The 22,636-nt window shown below is 41.5% G+C and overlaps 1 protein-coding gene across 2 annotated transcripts in view; it reads right to left on the bottom strand.

Annotated features, from left to right (window-relative positions):
- Positions 1-19,557: 19,557 nt before the first annotated feature.
- Positions 19,558-22,636, bottom strand: part of IFT81 (intraflagellar transport 81) — a 38,306-nt gene continuing 35,227 nt past the window's right edge. For both annotated transcript variants that reach the window (XM_041410187.1, XM_041410188.1), the window contains 2 exons: positions 21,839-21,884; positions 19,558-20,932 (listed from right to left, as the gene is read on the bottom strand). In XM_041410187.1, the coding sequence (XP_041266121.1) occupies positions 20,750-20,932; positions 21,839-21,884 (229 nt within the window). In that variant the 3' untranslated portion in view covers positions 19,558-20,749. The remainder of the gene's footprint in view (positions 20,933-21,838; positions 21,885-22,636) is intronic.

Raw genomic sequence — 22,636 nt, forward strand, 5'->3', positions numbered from 1 at the left:
CCATTTAAATAGCTGCTGCCTATCTGTCCACTCTGAAAGCCCAATCTGTTGTGTTCAATCAGCTTTCAGCTGCTACTTGCCAGCAGCCTAATTCCCCAGTCTTGTCTCTGTGCTGTGCTTGTGCATTCCACTACCTGCTAAGTTAAACCCTGCTGTCCTGGTGCTGTGTGGAGATCTCCAGTGCTATTCCAACCATCCACACTGGGTCAGAATTATCCCAAACCTGGGGTCTGCCTGTCCACAGCAGCACGCCCGTTCCAGTGGAGCATCACATGGGGAAAGGGGAGCAGCAGCTGTGTGCTTTAGCTCTCAGGATTAGGGCTGTGCTCATTCATACCATTCTCTGGGCATTTCTGCAGTTTGGGCAAGCTGTTGACCTGCAATATTTCCACCTCTTTTTTAAAGTGATCTAATGCAGGGTAAGTTGCTCCTCCAAACTGCTGTTAACCACAGCCACACTGCAGATTGATGACATTATCTCAGTTTTCCTACATCTCTTTTCACTTGTGTTGCACACTTAACACTTTGGCTGATCATTTATAGTGTATATAATTGTACTTCTTATTGTTTAGCTTGTGCAAGGTTCTGTGCAAATTGAGAGTGAGGCTACAGGGGAATCTCTGCTTAGTGACTCTGACAGTCCTAAAGCTGTGTGAGGAGTGTGGAAATACAGTGCAGTGAGAGTTGTTTGCAGCTGAAGAGGCATTTTAAGCCTCAAACCTGTACTACCAGTTCTTTGCTGAGAAATGTGTATGAAAAATGACAAAGTTCATTGCACAGGCATTTGGAAGGAACTAAAGAGCAATCCATTGACCTTTGCAGATTAAGTAGTGCATACTGTCATAAGGAAGTGCTATTTGAGCACCAAACAGCAAATGTACACACTTATCCTTCATTAACCCCTCCCTGGAGGCAGGCAGGATTTCCTGATCCCACTGTGGTTTGTGTTCTTGGCATCTGGGGTGTTTCCAGTGGGCACATCAGATCTCTGAGCCTGTCAGAGGGTGCTTGGTGCTCTGCCTGCCTTTTTGTCCCTGAAAGTGTCCCCATGCAGGAAGGAGGGAAGAGGGCCATGGGATGGGTGTGCAGGTGCAATACTGAAGGCTCTGTGCTCAGTTCCTGGGTCCAGCAGAGGCCTCAGTGCCTGACTCTGAGTGCCTCAGTTTTCACTGAATTAAATGGGACTCAAATGTTTGCATAATACACAGAGAAACTTCCACTTGAAGGCAGCAGCAAAGAGCAGTTTTGCTGCTTTTGCAGAACATTTATATTACAGAGAGAGGACATGAATGAAAAGGAACCATGTGTATAATTCAATATTTGAGTGCAACAGAAGTTAAATATGTTCTTTTTTTCTTTTATAATTTGTTAGCTCATTTATTTAATTTATGGGGAAAAAATTTATAGAAAACATTTTTTTTTTCCTGGAAAATGAAATACTCTCTCTGTTCAAGTACAAATGAATATGTCACATTCTTATATGATTCGCAGGAAGATGAATTAGTGTGTCTCTCCTTCTCCAGCCTTTCTTCCACTTTTCAATTTTACAGGAAGTTTATTTTCGGATTCATTGTGTTGCTTTTTCTTTATGTGGCTTGTTGCACACTGAAATAAATTTGCCACACTCTTGCTAACATAGTGTTTTTAAAGCTACTTTTATTTAGAAATTCTTGGTACAACATTACACTTTTTCAAAAATTAAATCAGTGAAATAGAAGAAAAATTCTGTTCATTGCAGGAAGATGAATTAGTGTGTCTCCTCCAGCCTTTCTTCCGCTTTTCAATTTTACAGGAAGTTTATTTTCGGATTCATTGTGTTGCTTTTTCTTTATGTGGCTTGTTGCACACTGAAATAAATTTGCCACACTCTTGCTAACATAGTGTTTTTAAAGCTACTTTTATTTAGAAATTCTTGGTACAACATTACACTTTTTCAAAAATTAAATCAGTGAAATAGAAGAAAAATTCTGTTCATCAGTCTTAGCATTTGAACTCATAATTTTGTGTCAGTTGTGGAAAAAAAAAAACCAAACCAACAATTGGAGCTCTCCAGAGCCCCTGGACAAGAGAAGTCACTTTACCAGGACATTGAGATAATTTATCTGAGTGACTCAGGAAAAATGCTAGATAAGACTGAAATTTGGAGTGGCTGAGCACATCCAGTCTTAGCCTTTGGATTATCAAGAATAAATCCAGCAACTGGCATGTGAATATGTTAATGGTGTAGATTCTAGCATGGAAACAGGAAACTGTATTTATGAGGCAAAAATATATCAGAGATTAATTCAGTTCTATATATAATATATACATTTTACAGATACAAAATCTTTGCCAAAATATGCCTAATTTGCAAGTACACTGAAGTTAGAAAATGCCAGAATAAAGGTTGCCTTTCCATGCATATGCCCTGAAGGAATCTTTAATTACAAGATTCCTGGCTTCTTTTTCTAACACTGAAATTTTCTAATTTCGCTGTATGCTTGATTTTGAAGTCCTAATATTTTCTCTTTTAAATAAAGACTGAGGGATGCATTTCCCCAGGTTTAAAAGAAAAACAGCAGCATTGGAAAACAACAACATTCCATCCTACAACCACCATCACACTGCAACCTCTGTGTGTGATCCCAGGAGTCTCCTGAGTGGATTTCCCCAGTGCTGGAGCCTGAGCAATGATCCCATGTGTCTTTTATCGTGTGGCACAAAGCTACAGGTGTCAGCAAGAGGACTGCAAGGTAAGGCAGCACCTGAGCAGAGTTTTAAATTAGTTACTTATTATTGCTGTCATCATTTTCATTATGGTCCTTATTGTGCAACCATTTCCAGCCTTGCTTGGAGCAGCCACGTGAGTTTCCCATATGCACGGTCACTTCTACCCATGCAAATGAATGTAAAATGTTGATTTCTGCTTTGCTCACGTTTTAAATCTCTTTGCACTCAGTTTCTGCAGCTGTGAGGGACAGCACATGGTGCTACAGCCTGCAAATCCAGGGCCATGTGCTCAGGAGGGTCCCACTTGAAGCTGATTTTTCCCTCGTGGCTGTTAAGGCACAGTAGTCACACTGACAGCACAGAAGTTGATAATGATTTATCACACATCCAGAGCACTGAATCATTATGCCTTGTCTGCCTCTTTCTGCTGTGGATTGAAGAGTTTTGATCAATAGTGACAGCATGCAAAGCCTCATAAAATTTGTTCATTTCCTAGAATCTCTTTCCATGCTTTGATATTTTGTATGTATAACCATGGGGGCAATATTTCAAATCTCTCTCTGTGCACTACAAAAAAACCCCAAAATCAGTGCTTACCTCTGCTGCACTGAAAAGGCATTCCCAAATTCCAAATTGTCATAGAAGAGGAGGGTTGAGGACTCAGGAGCCTGACTCCAATGAGAGAACTTAGAGTTATAAAAACATCCTACCTGTGAAGACCCAGCCAGGGTGTGAGAGGGTTAAATGCTTATTTTATATTGCTTTTTTACTTGATTAATTTAAACCAGGACTATACACCTGGTACTGAAACTGCAAACTGAAAGTTCTCTGTGAGATCTGGAAACAGCAACAGGCTTGCTTCCATAAATAATACTGAAAGTTAAACAGTGATTTCACAAGGTCCAGGACGTAGTATAAATAAGAAAGCAGAAATATCCAGGAAATCCTCAGTTAACAAATGTTTTGTTTTAAACATTATATGCTTTTCTTGATCTCTGAAAATCATCTTCACAGTAGACACTAAACTGAGAGAAGTAAAAAAGAAAAATTTTCTCTGACTTGAGCAAGATATTTTGTCACACTGAAAGAAGGGTTTGTTCTGAAGCTTTTCAGTGCTAATCCAAAAGCTCACAGACCTGGTGAAAAGTGAAAAAGCAATGAAACACTCTATTAATGGCACCAAGCTTGTGTCAAAAAGTCTCAGATGCCGTGTGCTGACACCAAATATCACAGCATTCAGCAGCTGCAGGAGATTGGATTAGTGCAATGCTTGGAATTGAACCATCCCAAGGGGTTTTTAGGCATGTTGGGCCAAATTCAGCCAGGAGGTAACTGCATGGATTTGACTGGATTTATACCCAGAGAAATTGAGTCTTTTTTTGTTGTGGCCAAAATGTAATGCTCAGGTTAAAACTGGGCGTCTGTACAAAAGTTATGACTCCTGTTTTTAAAGAAATAATTTTAAATGTCATCCAGTTATTTCAGGTAAGCACAGGTACTACTTCAGATCAGCAATTCTGCTGTTTTCATTTTTGGCTTCTAGACCAAACTGGGTTGCTGAAAAGTGAGCAGGAGGGAAATGGGAGAAGTTCTGTGAACATTTTTCCACTTACAGTGTACACCACTTGCTGTTTCTATGTCCCCATTGTCCTCAGGCCACCCCATTCTAGATTCAGGACCTGTTTCAGTCACAAGTGTTCCTGTTCTGTCTAAAGCATCATCTCTGTCTGGTATTTATTACATAGTCCAGTGGACTGAACGACCTGTGAGCGGGACAGATGCCAGAGGAAAACAAGCACAGGCTGGGGGCAGCCAAAAACCTGCTGACATTGAGTCATTGAGAAGCTCTGAGGGGTATTGTCCTGCTTTGGTTTGTTCATGCTTTTTTCTATTTATGTGGATTTCGAAAACCACAAACTCTGATCTGGAAAATACATATTTTGGCTTTGTACAGGTTGCTAAATTCTGTTCAGCCCACTCAGCAGTATATTAACTTCTGCCATATGATTTGGTTTTTCTCTTACGGTCTCCATGGGAAAAAAAGGTGTTGGAACTGTAGTTCATGTTGTCTGATGTTTAGGTTTATTATTTCTGCATTTGCATGTAAATGAGGGAAAGGGAAGAGTAGCCATGAGCTCCTGGGCAAGAGCAGGAAACCTGGTGCTTGTACAGAGCGGATGTGAACTGTGGCAGTGGGCAACCATTCTGTATCAAAGGCAAGGATTTTCCTTATCCTGTCTCAGAGCAGCGGGGAGGCATTTCAGCACCATTACAATAATTTCTGTATCTCAGGAGGCTCAGAGTTGCTGTAGCAACCTTTTGCTAGATAGGAATTTGGCTGGTGAAGCCCCACAGGAATCTGCTCCCACTCTTGCCTAACCTCTCACATCACCAGTCTCAGCTGCCAGGGAGAAGCCCCAGCTGTGAATCAGGCAGGGTGAGGGACCCCATTCCCCAGCTTCCTCACAGAACTTTCCCCTAATTCCTGCTTTTTGACATTTTTCCAAGGAGAAGAGCTTTGCTGTGTGTGCAGAGTTCTCTGCCTGAACCTGAATTGTGAAAGTGGTCATAGTAAATTTGGTGCACACAAACAAGCCCTTATTCTTGCACTTGCAGATGCAGCCAGTGAAGATGCAAAAGCAGGGAGTGCAGATCAGTGTGGGAAGTTTGACTGGGAGGCAGCAGGAGTTGTGGTGACACAAAAGAAGTATTATAAAGTCACCAAGGGGATCAGGCAGATGGAACAGACTTGAGTAGGAAGGAATACAGACAAGGTCCCCAAAGCCTGTTACTTAGATTTGGATAAAAAATGAAGTGTGAAGTTGGTCAGAGCATGAGGGGATGCATCGCTCCTAAACCAGTTCCTTTAGAAGTGTTAAGTAGTTTTTGGAGTAATGAAAGACAGGTTTTTGGCCTTCTAGACTGATGTATGGTTGAGAATAATATTTGGAAGGTGTTATTTATAGATAATTTTGCCCAGTGGTTACAGAGAAAAGACAGCCCATGTTTTGGACACTTGGCTCTTATTTCTAATTCTACAGGTGGTTGACATTGTCAAACCAAGGGCCTGGGTGCTGCTTTCTGCCATAACTCTTGGAGGAGGACATGGCATAACTGTTGTTTCCCTTTTATAAATGGTTTACTGATTATTACTTTTGAATCAGGACATGTAGGGCCAGTTCCTTTCCTTGTTTCCTGTTCCTACTCCCAGATCTGCTTCTGTAAGTCATTATTAGTCTGCTTAGATGAAAATACCAGTCATGAAGCAGGTACCAAAATTAGGGGTAAGTTAAATTAATGTGCTGAGCTGGAGAACTCGGGGGCTGAGGAGCCAACCCACACTCCTTTTTGCCAGCTGTGGTGCAGGGCTGCTGCCTCTGAGGAGCAGAAAGCTGAGGAACTTCAGTGCAAGGCTGTCCAGCTAGGATCACCAAAGGGAGCTGTGGAGAACTCCGGGCTCCTGCTGTACCAGAGATGCACCAGCTTAACAAAAAAATCCTGAGTCTGTGAGGTTAAACCAGGTTGAATCCCTAATGCTAATGCAAGATTTAACTCTTCCAGATACTATTTTAAGTTGTCCAAACAGTCACTAAACACAACCAACTGTGCAAAAGATAGTTAAAAAAATGTTTGATTTGTGTATGTGATGATTCTCACTGGTTTAAAGCCCAGGTAAAGCAGGGGAAATTCCAGAAAAATAATCTCTGGTTTGTTTCTGTTTTTTTTTAAACCAAGTACCTTGCAGTGTGAAGCACTTTTTTAATTATGCAGAGAAGGAGAAGCTCCCTCCTGGCAGGTTTCTTGGGCTGCAGGGAGCTGTTGGGCCTCAGACAGAAATGGGCCCATGTATGGTTATAGTCAGAACGTGTTGCTGAGTGGCAGCGAGGAAGGCGAGTGGGCTTGGGAGAGCTGACTGATCTCTGTGCTCTAGCAGAGGAATCAAAACTGAATATGGACTGTGCCCTAGTTAGGCTGATTCTGACTCCCCAAAGCTGTGTGTCACTTCATGCAATTTGGGCTGCAGCCTGGGCTCTGTTTCGGGGGTGTTGTGTGTGTGTTTTTTACTGTATATTTTTAAAAGAGCACCCAGTTCTGAGGAATCTATTCCCAGCTAGAGCACACAAGCACAAGAAAGGTCAGAGAGAGGCATCTCTAGCTTTGGTAAATAAACAAATCTCTTCTCTGTGGCTGGGATGTTGTATTAATAGCAGTAGATTTGGTTTCGCATTGTGGAGCTCCTCCTGTTTCATTGCTGTTGAAGATAAGAGAACACAAAATGTTCTGTCACCCTCCCTGGGAGAAAACAAGCCAACAGGCAGAGACTATTATATTTAAAGATATTACTGAGGCAAAGACTCAGAGCACACAAACACCCAGGTTTATATTCAGTAACTACTGGATACCATCACTGGCACACCAGTAACTCAGCCTTAGTTAATGCCTCGCATGAAAGAGTTTGCAAGACAAAGTCACTGCATGAGAAATAAACTAAAAATAAGGATTGAGCCTTAAGCAGATGGAAAGGCTGAGCCTTAATTTTTTCCCTTTTTCACTTTTCTTAGTGATTCAGTTGCAGCAAAAAATTTAACAGGTCTTTTCTGCTTCTTAACCTGTGCACCCACCAGGCTGCTGCAGTCAGGTTTACTTCAGCTGGTAACCTGGGGTGTTCCTTTCTCACAGGACACCAGGACTGAACAAGTTTTTCTAAGCAGTTCCTCAAAGGAAGACTTCTTGTGAAATTGTAAAGCCCCCTAACTTGGCAGCAGGCATGTGTAAAATAAAGTAACAGAGCTGTACCCTAGAGCTTCCCTACACGAGTTCTTTGGGAATAATTAATTCTAAAATCTTACATGTAGAATATTTTACTTGGGAATATGCACCTCCAGGGTGGAAGGCAGACTTAGCCTAGTGGGGAAGAAGTGTGATGGGAAGAAGTGAAGAATTTATCCTCAACTAGTTGACATACATGGCACAAGCCATTGCTTCTCTACCACTGGTCACTGTTACATGAGTTAATCCATGCTCAGGGTGTACTTCTTGTCCTTAGTGGCACCATTGCTCCACTTGGGCATCAGTCCAAGAAGGAGACAGTTTTCTCCTCTGCAAATAAGCATCTTCTGTTGGAGAGCAGATTGCTGGAGATAAGTAAAAATAAACATGAAGCAAATCAGATAATTCTCCTCTCAACAGTAATTTTCCTTGTCCTTGAAATGTCCTCAGCTACAGGTTTATTTGTTTCCCTGATGCTCAGGTAGAGTCTGTTCAGAGGGGAGTTATTCTGCATGCAGGAGGCGTTTTTGGAAAACTGCACCTCTACATAGGATTCATAAACAAACCAAATGACTCAACAGAAAGAAGTTACATGCAGTGAGATTTTTTCCTCTAGGGGTATTTTTAGAGAAAGAAAATAAAAATATTGGCAGAAGATAGACACTGAAATCACCAAAATTGTTTTCTCCCCAGTCTGGAATTTAATTTATGTGCTTGTTGTGGCCCCCTGGGAGCAGTCCACCTTTCTGTGTTGTGGCAAAAACAATCTCAGCTGAGGTTAAGATGCTGCTTACATGTGTTTGTAAGTGAATATCACTTCCCATCTGCTGCACTCATTGCATTTTACATAAAAAAAGGATTAATTATTTCTTCTAGATCAGCACATATGCAAATTCCTCTAAAAAATTCAAAAGAAATTCTGGGCAGAGACAATGGACTTCTTTGACAGCTACTGATGAGTCTTTAAGATGATTATAAATGTTCAGAGAAAGTAACAATTTCTGTAGTTAGGAATAAAAAAAAAGGTAATTGTTCCATATTGTAGCTTCCTTACCATTTGAGAACAACGCCAAATTTAATTCTGTCATCACAGGAATTTCTGGCTGCAGTACATGTGAGAAAAGATTTCCATTTTGAGCATGAAATTTCTTTTAACTGTGATTTCTGATACAACATATGCCATAGAAATGAGGAAAAAGTCCCTGCAGTTTGTGTGAGGGCCTTCTGATCCTTTGGAAGGATTCTGTGTGCCTTGGTGTGTTAGTGCTTGAAAGGATTTAATCCAGATGGTTTTGAAAAGGAATAAGTTTTATTTGTACCTGATACAAATAAGATTTTCTTTTTCAAACAGATTTAAGTGTCATGAGGGCTGTGCTGTGAATACGGGATTCTATATAAAATTCTTTGCATGCAACATTTTTCAATTAATTACATCATAATCTGCTAAAACGGAAATATTTATTTTTGTTTTAAGTGATATCATTGTGGAATTTCAAAGCCACATGCAACCACTACATTTATGTAATGACCACTGAAAAAATAGTGCTAGAAACAGAGAGTATCAATTTGAATTATCCCAAAAATATAATGTTCTTGAAAGGTAAGAGATATTAAACACCCAATATATGAGAATAATAGAGAAATAAATTATAATTTCAGTATTGATCCAGCTTTTTGGCTTTCTAAAAATGAATTTGTGTACAGGGTGTGTGCGGCTGAACTTTTGGGTAGTGATTTTGGCAGACTGAACATGATATGAAGACCTTATATCTGTTTGAACAGCATCTGAATTTCCCTTCAAGGTGTATTAAAAGGCATCAAGCAGCCCCCAATTGCATAAGCAATAACATAATTGCTGTTCTGCTTGGCAAGGTCATCACCTGGTTCTTGATTATATGTTAATGGCAACAAATTAAGATACTTCAAGACAATGAATGTCCAACAACATTATTTTAGTATTCCACGTGCCTGAAAAATTTATCTTTTCTTTCAAGAATGAATCCTGTTCCCTGAAATGCAGCTGGAGAACGAGGGCAGCTCAGGCCACCCCAGCCTCAGGAGATTGATAGTGCTGGCAGCTGAGGATCTAATTATGGATTATTTGGGTCGGACTCTTCTATCCCAGGTAGGTGTGACTTGATTGACTCAAAAGAGGTTAGTTCATCCAGTGCACAGGGGTTATACTGAGAGCAGGAGTGAATTATTCCCCTAGAAACTGTCATCTTGTTAATCTTAAGGAGAGCCTAACAATTCCTGTAAACAGACATCTTGATTTTATATGGCATTTTTATGCATATATTAATGATATTGCATGAACTGCTGGCAATGAGGTATGTTATTATTACATTTGCATTAGTTATGTGTGTTTTTAATAAAGCTCAGGATGAAGTAATTTACTCTGAAAAATACTGTTAGGAATGTTTCCTTTACAACTTCTGTCTCAATTTGGCAAAGGCAAAGCCCAACCAGACTGGCACAGTCTGCAATCCTTAAACTGACCATAGACACATGGCAATGTAGGGTTTATGGCATATTTTAAATTTTTATTGCTTAAGAGATTGAAAAATATTGTCTACTTGAATTACATAATTACCCACAACTGGATTGCAATATTTTGATGTTTTCCACAGTTTCTTGCATAAGCATTTTAAAAATCTCCCCCTTCTTGTATTTTACCTCATATTACCTATCAATACACAGACCATGTTCAGTGTGTCTGGGAGTTATTGTGGCACTAAATAAAAGTCATGAAGTCAGTGTAAATGATGGGGTGCACTAATTAGGGCAGTCTGATTTCCCTCTGTTTGTTCCAAATTCCTGTGGAGGAGCTCAGGAGGGATCTGTCCAAGACATTACATCAGGAGAGAGGCTCAGTCTGATTTATCCATCGTGTAGGCGACACATTTCCAGAACTATATGTTCCACTTTAACAGATGCATACATTCTCAGAGGGGAGGACAATGAGTTGATGCAGGAAAAAGCATTCCCTGGAAAATCAAAAGCCCAGGTGATCATTCTGTATCTTGGTATTTCATTTTCTGAGACTCACACGAAGGAGAGGAGCACGACCCTGCTGCCAGAGTAACCAGAAGTTATGAGTATTAATTTCCTGCCTTCCCAGCACTGATTGCCTGGTAGGCATTTCTTAAGTGATAAAATTCTGTCTTGTTTTCTGCTGTTTAACTTTGTGATCACTCAACATCCATTAGGGGAGCAGGTTTTGATGAAGGGAAGATTTCACCTTGGCTTGGGAGCTTTTTAATAAAACAGTTGCTATTTTTCTAATTTGTCTTCATACTGTCCCTGAAGCACATTGATGACAACAGGGACTGCAGCCAGAGGTGCAGCTCTGCAGAAGTTGGTTTTTTTTGAGGGAGAAGGTAGTTTAGGAAGCTCCAGCCCTTGTTCTTCATGTCCCTTGCTCCCAGCTCCTCACCTGCAGCTCTCCACCCCTTCAGTTCTGCTCTCAGTTGTTTTGTGGCCATAAACTGAACAACTGAGTTAATAATCATCTTTCACCAAGAGATTGTGATAAGCCTGACCATGCAGTCCCAGAGAGTTGTGCCAGCACCACTGAAAAAAACAATGTCACCATAATTCCAGGCTGGTTTAGACTGAGGTGCCACAGAGCAGGGCAGTCCCACCTCTTCTCTTGGCTCTTCCTGACTGTTCCATGGAATGTGTTGGTGTGTGCCAAGGAACAACTTCAGCTGAAAGCAGAGTTCTCACCACCATTTTTCTGGAGGGATTCTTGTTTTGAGGAAGCTTTGGCTGAAGCTCCACACAGTCTATGCAGCACCCTGCAACTTTAGAAGCTCCATCCAATTTTTATTTTGGCTTCCTTTTAGATTCCAGGTGCGAATTACTGCTGGGGTTAATCTCCTGGAAACCCACATCCTCCTTGCACTCAGGGAGCAACCACAGTGTGTGCAGTGAGAGGGCAGGCCTAACCCATGCTCACTTAATGTGTTCTTTTCCTCCAGCCAATAATCACCCCCAACTTAATTAGCTAATGTTGTGTTTGGGGATTCAATATTTATACACCAGGGAAGCCACAACATTGCAAACCTCTCTGTTGAATGCCCTTTTATAAAAACTGGATGTACCCATATGGATTGTTTCAAATAAAGATAAATTGCATTAGCACTGTGTGTTTGCAGGTGAAATTGGCTCTGATGCAGCTGCTGTAGCAAAGAAATTTCCTTTATTATGGAACTCCAGTATTCATGTCTCTCCTTGTGGGATATAATACTGGAAACATTGCTGAGCCTGTGATGAGGAGTTCATCTGATTCCAAATGAGCTACTCAGTAACAGACTGTACATGGTATAAGGAGAACATCTACATCAAAGAATTTTGAATTTGTTTTAATTTTTTTGATTGACTAAAGAACCTGGGTTTGGTATTTTTTCCCCCCCAAAAGTCTAAATTTTCTCATGAAAATGTTGACTATCTATTCTAAAGTTGTGGTGGTTTTCTAAACATTACCTTTTTTTCATTAAATGATATGAATATTTAATTATCCTTCTTTCTCTCAACACTGAATTTCTCATGGGGGAAAATGTTTTTGTTCCCCTGTTGTATATGCTTGTATCAATGAAAGTTTTTGTTTAAGGCCAAATTTATCAGACTAGATAGGAACTTTCACCATTGACTGAGTTATTCATTAACTCAGGTTACCCTGGAGTTGTTCTCATATGTAAAAGCAAGATTTAGTGCTTAGTGATAAATCTGCTGCTCTTCTATTTGAGGGCTAATCCAACCAATTCCAGCACAGTGAGGAGGAGACAGACAAGCAGAAGCAGCAGCTTTGTCCAGAGCTGCCTGGGGCAATAAACCAGAAACCCAAACTCTCCCATCCCTTACCATGCTCCAAGCCAGCCAGTTTTTCTCTGGCAGCTCTTTCACATTCATGCATCTTTACAATTTTTCAAGACAACATTGAACAATATTCCAATAATATAATGCAATATTAAAAATAGCTTCATTTCCTCTAAGAAAAAGTAGAATTCCCAGTTATTTCAGTGTCAGGTTATATAGTTAATATTTCAGCTACAGGACAAAGTAGATACTTGCTAAAAACTGAAATGTACAAAGAACAAGCCCACAAATTCCATGTTGTATTCTGGTTTCTAAGTGAGACCCAACCTTGTGTGCACACATGCACACAGGGCTTCTCCTGATCTTATCTCTCTGGCAATATGAAAAAACCTCAGGGTAGGAGAAAAATCTCACATTTCATTTTGTTGACTCCATTAGCTCCATGAAGCAGTTGTGATGATTTTTATGTTTGAAGTTTCTCATTGCAATATAATTAAAAGCTCCTTCAGGAATTGCCTTTATCTCTGTCTGTATCATATTTGTTTATTTTTTATGTGTTCTGACCTTTCCATTACACTTTTCAATGAATTCTCACATCTCAAATGTCCAGAGATTTCATTCCTGAATTGCTTTTCAGGCAGTGGCAGGGTCAGCTGAGGATACTCCAAGTGAGGACACTGACTCGCGCGCTGGGAAATTCGGTGACGTTTGAGATGTCATTCCTTTGTGCTCCAGCAATCCATCCCTGGGCTGGATGGGGGCTTGGGGGCCTGAACAACAATATTCAGGATCAGCCTCAGGAGGTTTCACAGGGACATCAGGTTGGGAATCCTGGGCATGCCCTGAGACCACAGCCCAGAGACAGGGACTGGATTCCTGCTTTGCTTCTGTTCAGTTCCACGGTGGGGTTTGTTCATCCAGAAAATAACATTAATGCAGCAACTTGTTGATCTGGCTACATGGCCAACAGAATTTAATAGGAGTTGTTTGTCAATTGATTTGAGATTCTGTGATGGAGTTTCTGCACCAAATAGTTCATTTTAACCTGATTTGTGGATTGCTAATGTAGTCACATGGATTCACAGGATCAGAGTCGCTTCTCTTAAGCTGTCCACAAATACTTTACATGACAATGCCATAAAATCAGGGAACTGGATATTCTGGAGTTAGAACTTGAGCCATCAGTCAGAGTCAGAGTGTAACAGAGCTATAAAAGTGTGCATTGACACGGAGTGTGATCAAATTAATATAAACAATATACTCCCAAGCATATGCCACTTATCCCAGATAAATCCCACTGGTATGTCTAGATTTAGTTTCCATGTTATTCCTTGGATTTGATCATTAGGTAACACTGGACAACATTAATATTGAAGGGAGCAAATCTTGTACAGGATAAATGACAAGAACATTTACTCTGTCAGTTCTCCTTTTGTTTCCAGCAGGGAAACTGCATTATCATTGCCACAAACTAATCCCATTTTGTCCCTGAGTGCAGGAGGTCTGTAGCAGAGCAATACAAATGAATTAAAATATATTGATTGTATAGAAAATTAAGTGCAAACTATTTAACACATCCTAAGTGATTAGATGCAATAAAACCTTGCAGAGACAATTGCACAGCTGGCAAAACCAAGTCAGGAGAGAACAATTCAGGGAGAGAGGACCTGGCTCCAGACCTTGGCTTTTCCACTGGGAGCCTGACAAACACCCTTTGTGCTGGAGGGGACAGGTGTCAGCTCCATCCCAGCCCCTTCCACTCCCCATTTAGATTTTACATCAAGTCTCTGTGAGCTCTGCCTTGAAATCACATTTTTCTAAGCAAAGACAAAGGCAAACGCCTTTTATTGGCACTGGTTCTGGAGGAGCAAAGGTGTTACATAAAGGGCTGCTGAGATTTTGGATTACACAATATTTTTAAGGGGCATGTGATACATGAGAAACTATTTATATGTACATTTGAAAGTAGCTGTTGATTACCCGAACTAATTCTTATCCTAAACAGATCAACACCACCAAGAAGGTACAGAAAAACAATTCTGCAGTAGCATAAAATTAAACTGTCTTGTTTGTGGGTACACGAAAGGATTAAAGGGTATAATTTTACTCTCTTAGACCAAATGAATTCCTAAATTGGAAAAGCAGCTCTGTCCAAGGTCGCCTCTGTTGTTTCCAAAAATATCTCGAAACAAACGCAAGAGGGGCACTTTGTTGGGTGTTATCTAGACATATATAGTTTCAATCAAATTCTTCAACAAGTGTCAGAATAAAAGTCAAACATTTGTCTGACACTGCCAAGTCACCGGCAAGTGAATCCCCTCAAAGGCTGAAAATAAATTTGATAACAGAATTAAGAATTAGGGAATGTTTTCTTTAAAGAAAAAGCCACATTAATTTGGGATTGAATTGTAAACACCTTTTAGATATTTCATGAAAGGGTTGTCTAATTCTTTCCACAACACTGGGTGAAGTGATACAAGGTTGTGTCCATGACCCCGGGAAAATATTTATAGTGCTTTTCCCAGTATATGAGTTCCCTCTTTCCCTCTGTGTTTTATGATCACCCTTCAATTAAACCAAGAAGCAGAAAAGAACCTTCATGGTATGAGAGTTTAAAGTGGTGCATTTCCCACAGAAATACTGAAGTGCAGCACAGTAAATAAAAACCACAAAAGGAGCAGTAACACAACAGCAAGAGCCCACTGGGAGTGAGCCACGCTGCACCTCGCTGCTGGAGCCTGCTTAGGAGCTGTGGGAGATGTTTTCTGGGGGAGATTTAATGTCAGGATGGTGCTGGCACTGCCCAGTTCCTGGCACTGCCCAATTTCCCTCACTGCCCCAGGAACTGCTTCCCTCTCTGCCCCCTGAGCCCACGTGAAGGGAAAACCAAGGAGAGAAACCCTTTGGGCCAGAAGATGTAACATCAGTGTAAAATATTTGTGGAACAGGTTGTCTGTGAGTGACTTTCAGTGCCCTGATAGTTCTGTTTGCTTTTTGACGCGCTATAAAAACACGGCAGGCTCCAAGCACACAGCGAGGGAGATGGGGACAGTGTTTTAGAAATACTTTATAAAACCTCCAAGGTTTTAATGCTGCAGTCCACAGAAAGCTGCTTTAGGGCACTGCATCATTTAAATAGCAGTTGATAAGCAAAATGTACCATTTTAATGTGATTTTAATTTTAAATGTTTCCATTTTTAGAATTCCAAAGTAATTAATCAGCCCTTTTTGCTCTTGGTAATTCTTCACTAATGGCTCTAAAACTTGTATAATAACTGCAAAGAAATGCCTAAACCCTGGTTTACTCACCAGAAAATGCTGTGGTAGTGTAAACCAAGTGAACTGCTGAATTATTAATTCTTTATAACCTTAGAGTTTTAACTGCTGTTTAAAAAAGAATAATCCAGTTTCAAAAACCCAAATATTAACCCCCCCCCCCCCCAATTTTAATTGCAGAGAATCTTAATGGGTTTTAGGGTTTTTTCAGTATGAACCAGTTGTAAAATGTATAAAGAAATTGGGAGATTGGTTCCTTCATTATTTCCCTGAATTGGTCATTATTTGTATATGATGTAAATCTTTATGGTTTTGTTGTTGTTGCTCCCAAAGAGCAAAGCATATTTCCTATTCCATTCCAGGAAAAATAAGTAGGGAGAGAGAAAGGAATTTCTCTTTGATAGCTGGTAAGATCCCATTTCCTATATTCCTGTCAACTGCATTTTTCCTGCTGTTAGCAAAAAGTGCAGGTTTGGGCTTTATCCCATTTCAAAAGACTTAATTAAGTGCTTATTGTATAAATGAGTGGGTTTTGAACTTGAGCAGTTGCAATAAAATTTAGAAGCTTAAAAATGACATCTTACTGTGTATTAAGAGACTGAACTGAAGCAGGAAAATAGACATTGGCTTAAGTAGATCCATTTGCAGGAAAAAAACCACAGCTCCTGGCTTTCAATAAATGCTGGATATGTGTATCCTAATTAGCAAAAATTGAGTTTTTTCATTACTATGCAGAATGGAATGGCAAAAAAAGAGGCAAAAATACACTTTTTAATAACAAATATAAAGAATGCCTTTAAATACAAAGTAAAAAAATACAGTTTTAATCAAATGATAAACACTCAATATTTCAGCACTGGATTTGTGCAACAGCCTCTCATAAATGTCTACAAAAAATCAAACCACTTTGCTCAAGACTTGTTCTTTCGATTGTTTGTGCTGAGAAAATCTTCCACAAACATTTTAATTTTTGTTATAAATTAGAACATGTCCAATGGAACATTGATTTGTGTTGGCTGAAAGGCGTTATTTTACATAATTACTGTTATTTTTATTTTCAGTGTGCTATAAATCTGATGATGGGCCCTTTAATTCCTGCTTGTTCTGTCAGGATGAAGAACGGAGCTAAATCCAGCAGACCTTGTTTTGGCAAAACTCCCACTGAAGTCAGGGCTTGTGAAAGTCAGGTTTGTCTCCCAGTTCCTGCTGATTATTTGGGACATGTTTGCTCCCTGTCCAAGTCCCCAGAGCTGCTCACCCAGGGTGACACCACCACAGGAATCAGGGAAATCAATGTGAAAAATGCCCTTTTCACCCACTGCCCTTGGAATAACACGGATTGCCTTGGGAGCTTGGAGAGCCCTCTTTAAATTCAGAGAGAATTTAAAGAACTCTTTAAACAAGCTGGAAATAGGTCAGATTCTGATTGTTAGAAAACAACTCCCCACGTGGGTGTTGCCAGACAGGTGGGACCTTGTGATAAAGTTGTTGATTCGTGTAACACTTCCTTACTGGGAGGCTGGCACGGCCGTGGGATGTCAGTCCCATACAGTGCACTGCAGCAAGGCAGCTGAAGGGTTAACCTGGGCAGGAACCTCCTGCCGGGGGTGATAACACCGGGCACTGGGATTTGCCTTTTACGTGGGCTCTGAGCAAACAGGACCAGAGAGAAGAACCCAGAGCTGCCCTTGTCCCAGCCAGGGTGATGGAGGAGTGTCCCACGCCCCGCTGTGTCACAGCCTGACCCCAAGGGGACACTTCAGGTGACAGCGCTCCGGTCCCCTTCTTCAGTCAGGCACATCTGCCTTCCTGGGGGAGCTGGCTCCAGGCTGGCCAAGCACTGCCAGAGGGGGGATCCATGGGCTCTGCATCCATGGCTCTCTGGGGACAGTCCCCAGGGAGTGAGCACCAGCAGCCTCTGGCCTGACACCGAACACTGATCCACCTCCAGCTCCTGAACAAGATCCCATGTTGATTCCATAGGTAGTACATGGTCCATGGCCATCTCCAGGTACTGCTGACACCTCTGCTGCAGCCTGTTCACACTGCAGGGAAAAGAAAGCTCTGGAAACTGAAATATTTAAACACAATAAACTTCATGGCTGTGGGCACCTGTATGCATGTGACATCCTCAGTAGTAATCTCCATGATAGTAAAGAGGTGAAAATAAGCAGTCCTAGATCTGGGTAGTAAAGGAAGTTTTATAACATCCATTTTAGTTATTATAGTTCACATGGAATTAAGATGGTACCTCTAATATAAACCAAATTATCTGATACCCAGATGGTAAATGGCTGCTCCCACAAAACAGTGGATGTGCTCCTCTCATGCCTGTTTCTGATGTCTGGAACTATTTAATCTCTCAGGTCCATGTGGATCTTGCTGTAGCTCCAAAGACAGCTGAAATCAACATCACTAAATCCCCCAAAGCTGCAGAATATTACAGTAGCTTTATAGCTGGGATGCCTCCTCATCCACTTCTGGATAGGGATAAGGAGAAGCCTTTGGAAAGTGAGCTGCTGCTCATGTGACTGCTCAGATTGGTGTTCTAGCTGGGACAAATTTGGTAAGTGCTGCTGCCCCAAATTTACCTAAATTTTTGATTTATTTGGAGCTTGCCAATAGAAATGCAAGTATTTTGCCATTTAGAATGTTTAATCTTATTAACCAGCCAGGCTATTAATAATAACAAAGTAAAAAACAGAAGTTAGCTTTTTGTTGCAAGATAGGAAGATAAAACTGTGAAATTCCAAGATTTTTGAATGCCTCCATCAAATCCTGAACTAGGTGAAAAAGCCAGTGAACAGAATCCATTAAAGCTGCATTTATTGAATGTCCACTTGTATAAAAAGCTAAAAATAGTGTTTGACTTTTTCCAATTTTCCTTTGATAACAGTTATTATGATTTTTTGCTTCATCTCAGAAAGTCATTTTGCTGCTGCTGCTGCTGTGTATAATGTGTGCCCTTTCTTGGTGCAGCACAAATGACAGAGCACTAATCAGATCAGAACAACAATCACGTCATCTTTGAGTAACTAGCAATAAACTGTTTTTATAAGGAAGAAAGATGAACTATTTTTAGGGTAACTGAACAGAAAACCAGAAAATGATTGTACTCAGTCTCACTCCACATCATTGCTGTGAATTTCCAAGGTACTGCTTTTTCCTGAGCAGCAGGCTAATCCCTGTCATACATCTTTGTGTAAATGGCCCAGTCAAATAGGATTTCTGAGGTTTGGTTAAAAGTTTTGACTTCCAGTCTATGAAATCCCCCTTCTCCCTGCCCTGTCTAGTGACTCTGAACCAGAGGCTGATTCCTAAGTAACCTAAATGTCCATTTTTGGTGATTATCCCACGTTTCCAGCATGTCTCACATCTCCTTGTCTGTGTTATTTTACTATTGCTGTCAAGCCTTCAGCGAACGCCTCCGTTGGAAGTGCAGGAATGGCTTTGCCATGGCTTCTGCAGCTCTGCACCCTGTGCAGGTGCTGTGTGGGAATGATGGCACAGGGCAGCAGGCACAAAGCACCCAGGTGTCTCTGGAGATGGCTGTGCCCACCCCACACAGCCTGGCCTTTCCTGAGCTTCTCCCTGCCAGAGATTCCTTCCCTGCCTCACCGAATCCTGCAGCAATCAGCTCCTGGAGGCAGGGGGTGGTGGCACAGCTCCACCTGTGCCTGTGCCTTCCTTCCACCCTGTGCCAGGGGCACCCTGCTCTTCTCCCTGGCCTGGGAGAGTGGGGTCAGTGTGCAGCTGTTGGGAAAACTATCTCCAGCTATTTGGCAGCGTGGGAGGGCTGGCATGAGGATGTCCTGGGATCTGTGGATCTGAGACCCACTGTGAGCCCTTTGGAAGCTTCTCAAATAAATGTAATTAAATAAGCCATTTTTCCTGTGGCCCAGCCACCAACAATTTCCTTCTTTCACCTAAAAAAATGTAAAAAACAAGAATACCATACAGTCAAAATGTAGTTTTGCCAGCTTTTATTTTAGTCCTGTTAACAAATATATTTAATGCAAAGGCAAACCAGCAACTCTGTAATTACCATATTCTCTGGATATAGAAACCAGCAGAAGATCTCATAGTTAGGTATCAAAGAAAGCAAAATTACTTTTTTTATATTCTGAAAAAAGTAACTCTACTTCAGGCAGGAAAAACTATAAGAAACCCCACTAATCTATCTAGGAATCCAGCAAGCCAAAGGAGAAGAGCAGGAGTTCTGGTCCCACAGAATTATCTCTGTGCTGCTGATCTGTGACAGGGGCCAGGAGCTGCTCATCTGGAATGGTGACGTGTCAGGGACACTGTCAGCCCTCACCTCCATCCCTGTGCCCAGGCTCAGCCCTGGGCACCTCTGAGGGCAGGGACAGCTGCCTGAGGCTCCCAGCTCAGGGCTGCACTCCAGGCCAGATGCAAGAACCCCTGGGACATATCTACATCCACGGATAACCTCCAGCCCTGGGATGACCCTCTGTGTGTGTGTAATCCCTTTGGAATTGCACTGTGCAGACAAAACAGCTCAAAACTCCTCCCTGGGGAAAGCGTCAGCTGAGCTCCCTTTGCATTTTCACTCTCAGAAAATATAAAGGGGGTAAATGTGCAAGGAAAAAACTTCTGTTAAAAACAACAATAACAGCAAAAGATAATGGAAAAAGCTCAGAATCCAAGTGATTGTTCTGCAGGCAATCAGCTGAGCTCAACTGTGCAAGGAGTGCTGGGGCCAGGCCAGCAGCTCTGCTGCCACACTGGCTGGGTAAGGACAATGGGGACAACAGGGCCAAGCCAGGAGGGCCACAATTATACAACATCAAGACTCTCAGGCCTTGCAAAAATGTAACCTTATCGATAGAGAATGGGAGGCAGAGCAATTACGTGAGTTTGCTGTGACCCTGCCGAAGGATTTGGTTCCCTTTGATCTCCCTACAGATTTGTGCCATTCCTGGCCTCATAAAACACGGATTTATGAGCAGGTTCACCCCAGTGCAGCCCTCCCAACAGCTTCCAACCATGGCACATGGGCACTGAGACACTGGAGCAAAAGATTCCAGAAGGGTTCTTTGCTCTCTCTGTTTATGCACCAAAACCAAACCATGTACAAAAATTGTAGCATTGATGAAAGCAACAGTATTTAACCAGAGTTCTCCTACTCCATGTGGCTATCAGGAGGAAGAATTCATAACACAAGCCTATCTTTACCTCCTTCCTGAATGATCTGACCAATGGCTGCTTGATTTTGTTGTTTCAGAAAACATTCTCTCTTACATTCCATTAATTTCTCAAAGTCCTGCCACATTTTCATTTGCTTCATGTTTGGCCCGTGACTTTCCCGTACAACTTTCTGTTTCTCTCGTAGTTTCTGTTAAAAATACAGAAATATCAGATTTCTGCAACAGCTCTACACCACAAAAGTTGCTCACATAAGCAGCTTGGAATGACAGAGATTTTTATATGCTATGGAAATATTGTTTTGTTCATGCTGATAACACTCTCTGCAAGTGCTAAAGGCATTAACACCTGGGACTTAGATCTTTGTATGGATTGACAACTATTTCCATGGTTTTTAACTGTCTAGTCTTATCTATTTGAGAACTCATGCTAAAAATCTGACATCATTTCCATGCAGAGCTCTTGCAGTATCAAGGTACAACCTGCAATGGATTCATAGCATGATACTCTAACACAAAATCAATGTTTTACAATTAAACCCCCCCCTGATTATTAAGGGAGGCAGCCCAGACCTGTAAAAATCACTCAGACAGACTAAGAAAAGGAAAGTAATAAAAGCTGTTTGGTGTGACTTGCTAAGCCCAGCCTCGTCCCTGCTGATCTGAGCTTCAGACAAGATTAAAACTGGACAACTGCTTTTGTCTGACACCACTGATCCCCTGGCCTTTAGCAGCAGTGATAAGGGTGACAGGCTCAGAATTTATTGTCTTCAACAGGTTGCTTTATATACAACAGAAAATCTGAGCTGGCACAGTTCCTTATGCCCCTGTTTCAGGGTCTTATCCAAATGGTTTTCAGGGAATGTGCTGTCACATTGAGCTGTTTGCCTATCCCTCACAGCAGCTCATGCTATTCCCTGCAGAAAACCAAGCTCTGAGGAGGGAGCAGGATCCTTTTCCAGGGTATTAATTACCAATGCCAGCAGTGATGGAATTTTCTTTGTAGGCTGCACAATGCTTTTTATAAAAGACTGACCACAGCCCCACAAAAATACAAACTATACAATGGCTGTACAAGGTAAAAGCCTCATTCTTACCTTCCCAAGGTTTTCTTGTTCAAGGATTATTCGTGTATACTGTTCTCTAAAGGAAACATAAAATGATTTTATCATGATTTGGTTCTATGTAACAGGACAGAACAATGACACAAACATGGAAAATGATGGAAGTGTTGGGAGGTTCATAAATGACACAGAAGAGGAAACACTAAGAAACCTTTTTGTCATTGGACAAAATGAATCCTTGGTATGAAGGATCAGATCTCTTGTCTCAGCTGTGCAGCTGGAAAAAGTGATCCTGGCTGAGGTCTCTTACATTTTTGAAGCAGGCATGATCACTGCTCCTTCCAGCTTGAGGGCAACAGTGAGGCCATGCAGATGAGATCCTGATCCTTTCTGTAATTAATTTATCCTGGTGCCATCCACAGCCTCACTCGTGCAAGTGTCAGAATTTACAGACCCACAGATAACTGCTGTGAATGCAGGGTTGGAATGAGTGGGAAAGTCCAGGGATGAGGGGGAATGACATTTCAGCCCAGGCCTGACAAGGCCACTGAGTGCAGTGGCAGTGCTGCACGTTCCTCTCCCAGAAAACAGCCCTCACATTTCGGGGCCCAGGTACAGGCTGAGAAGTGTTAGTGCTGACTTTCAGCATGGAAAGCCCTGGCTGGCCACCTCTGCCTGTACCAGGTGGCCTCACATCACTCTGCCATACCCAAAGCTGACACATGACCCCTGGCAGTAAAATATGCAAACCACAACAGCACTGTCCACAGACAGCACAGGGACTTAGCTTTTCTGCAATGTGACAATAGAAAAAAAAAACTGTGCACTGAA

This window comes from Onychostruthus taczanowskii, unplaced genomic scaffold (genome assembly GCF_017590055.1).
Source record: "Onychostruthus taczanowskii isolate IOZ18803 unplaced genomic scaffold, ASM1759005v1 scaffold32, whole genome shotgun sequence".
In the NCBI taxonomy this organism is placed as follows: domain Eukaryota; kingdom Metazoa; phylum Chordata; class Aves; order Passeriformes; family Passeridae; genus Onychostruthus; species Onychostruthus taczanowskii.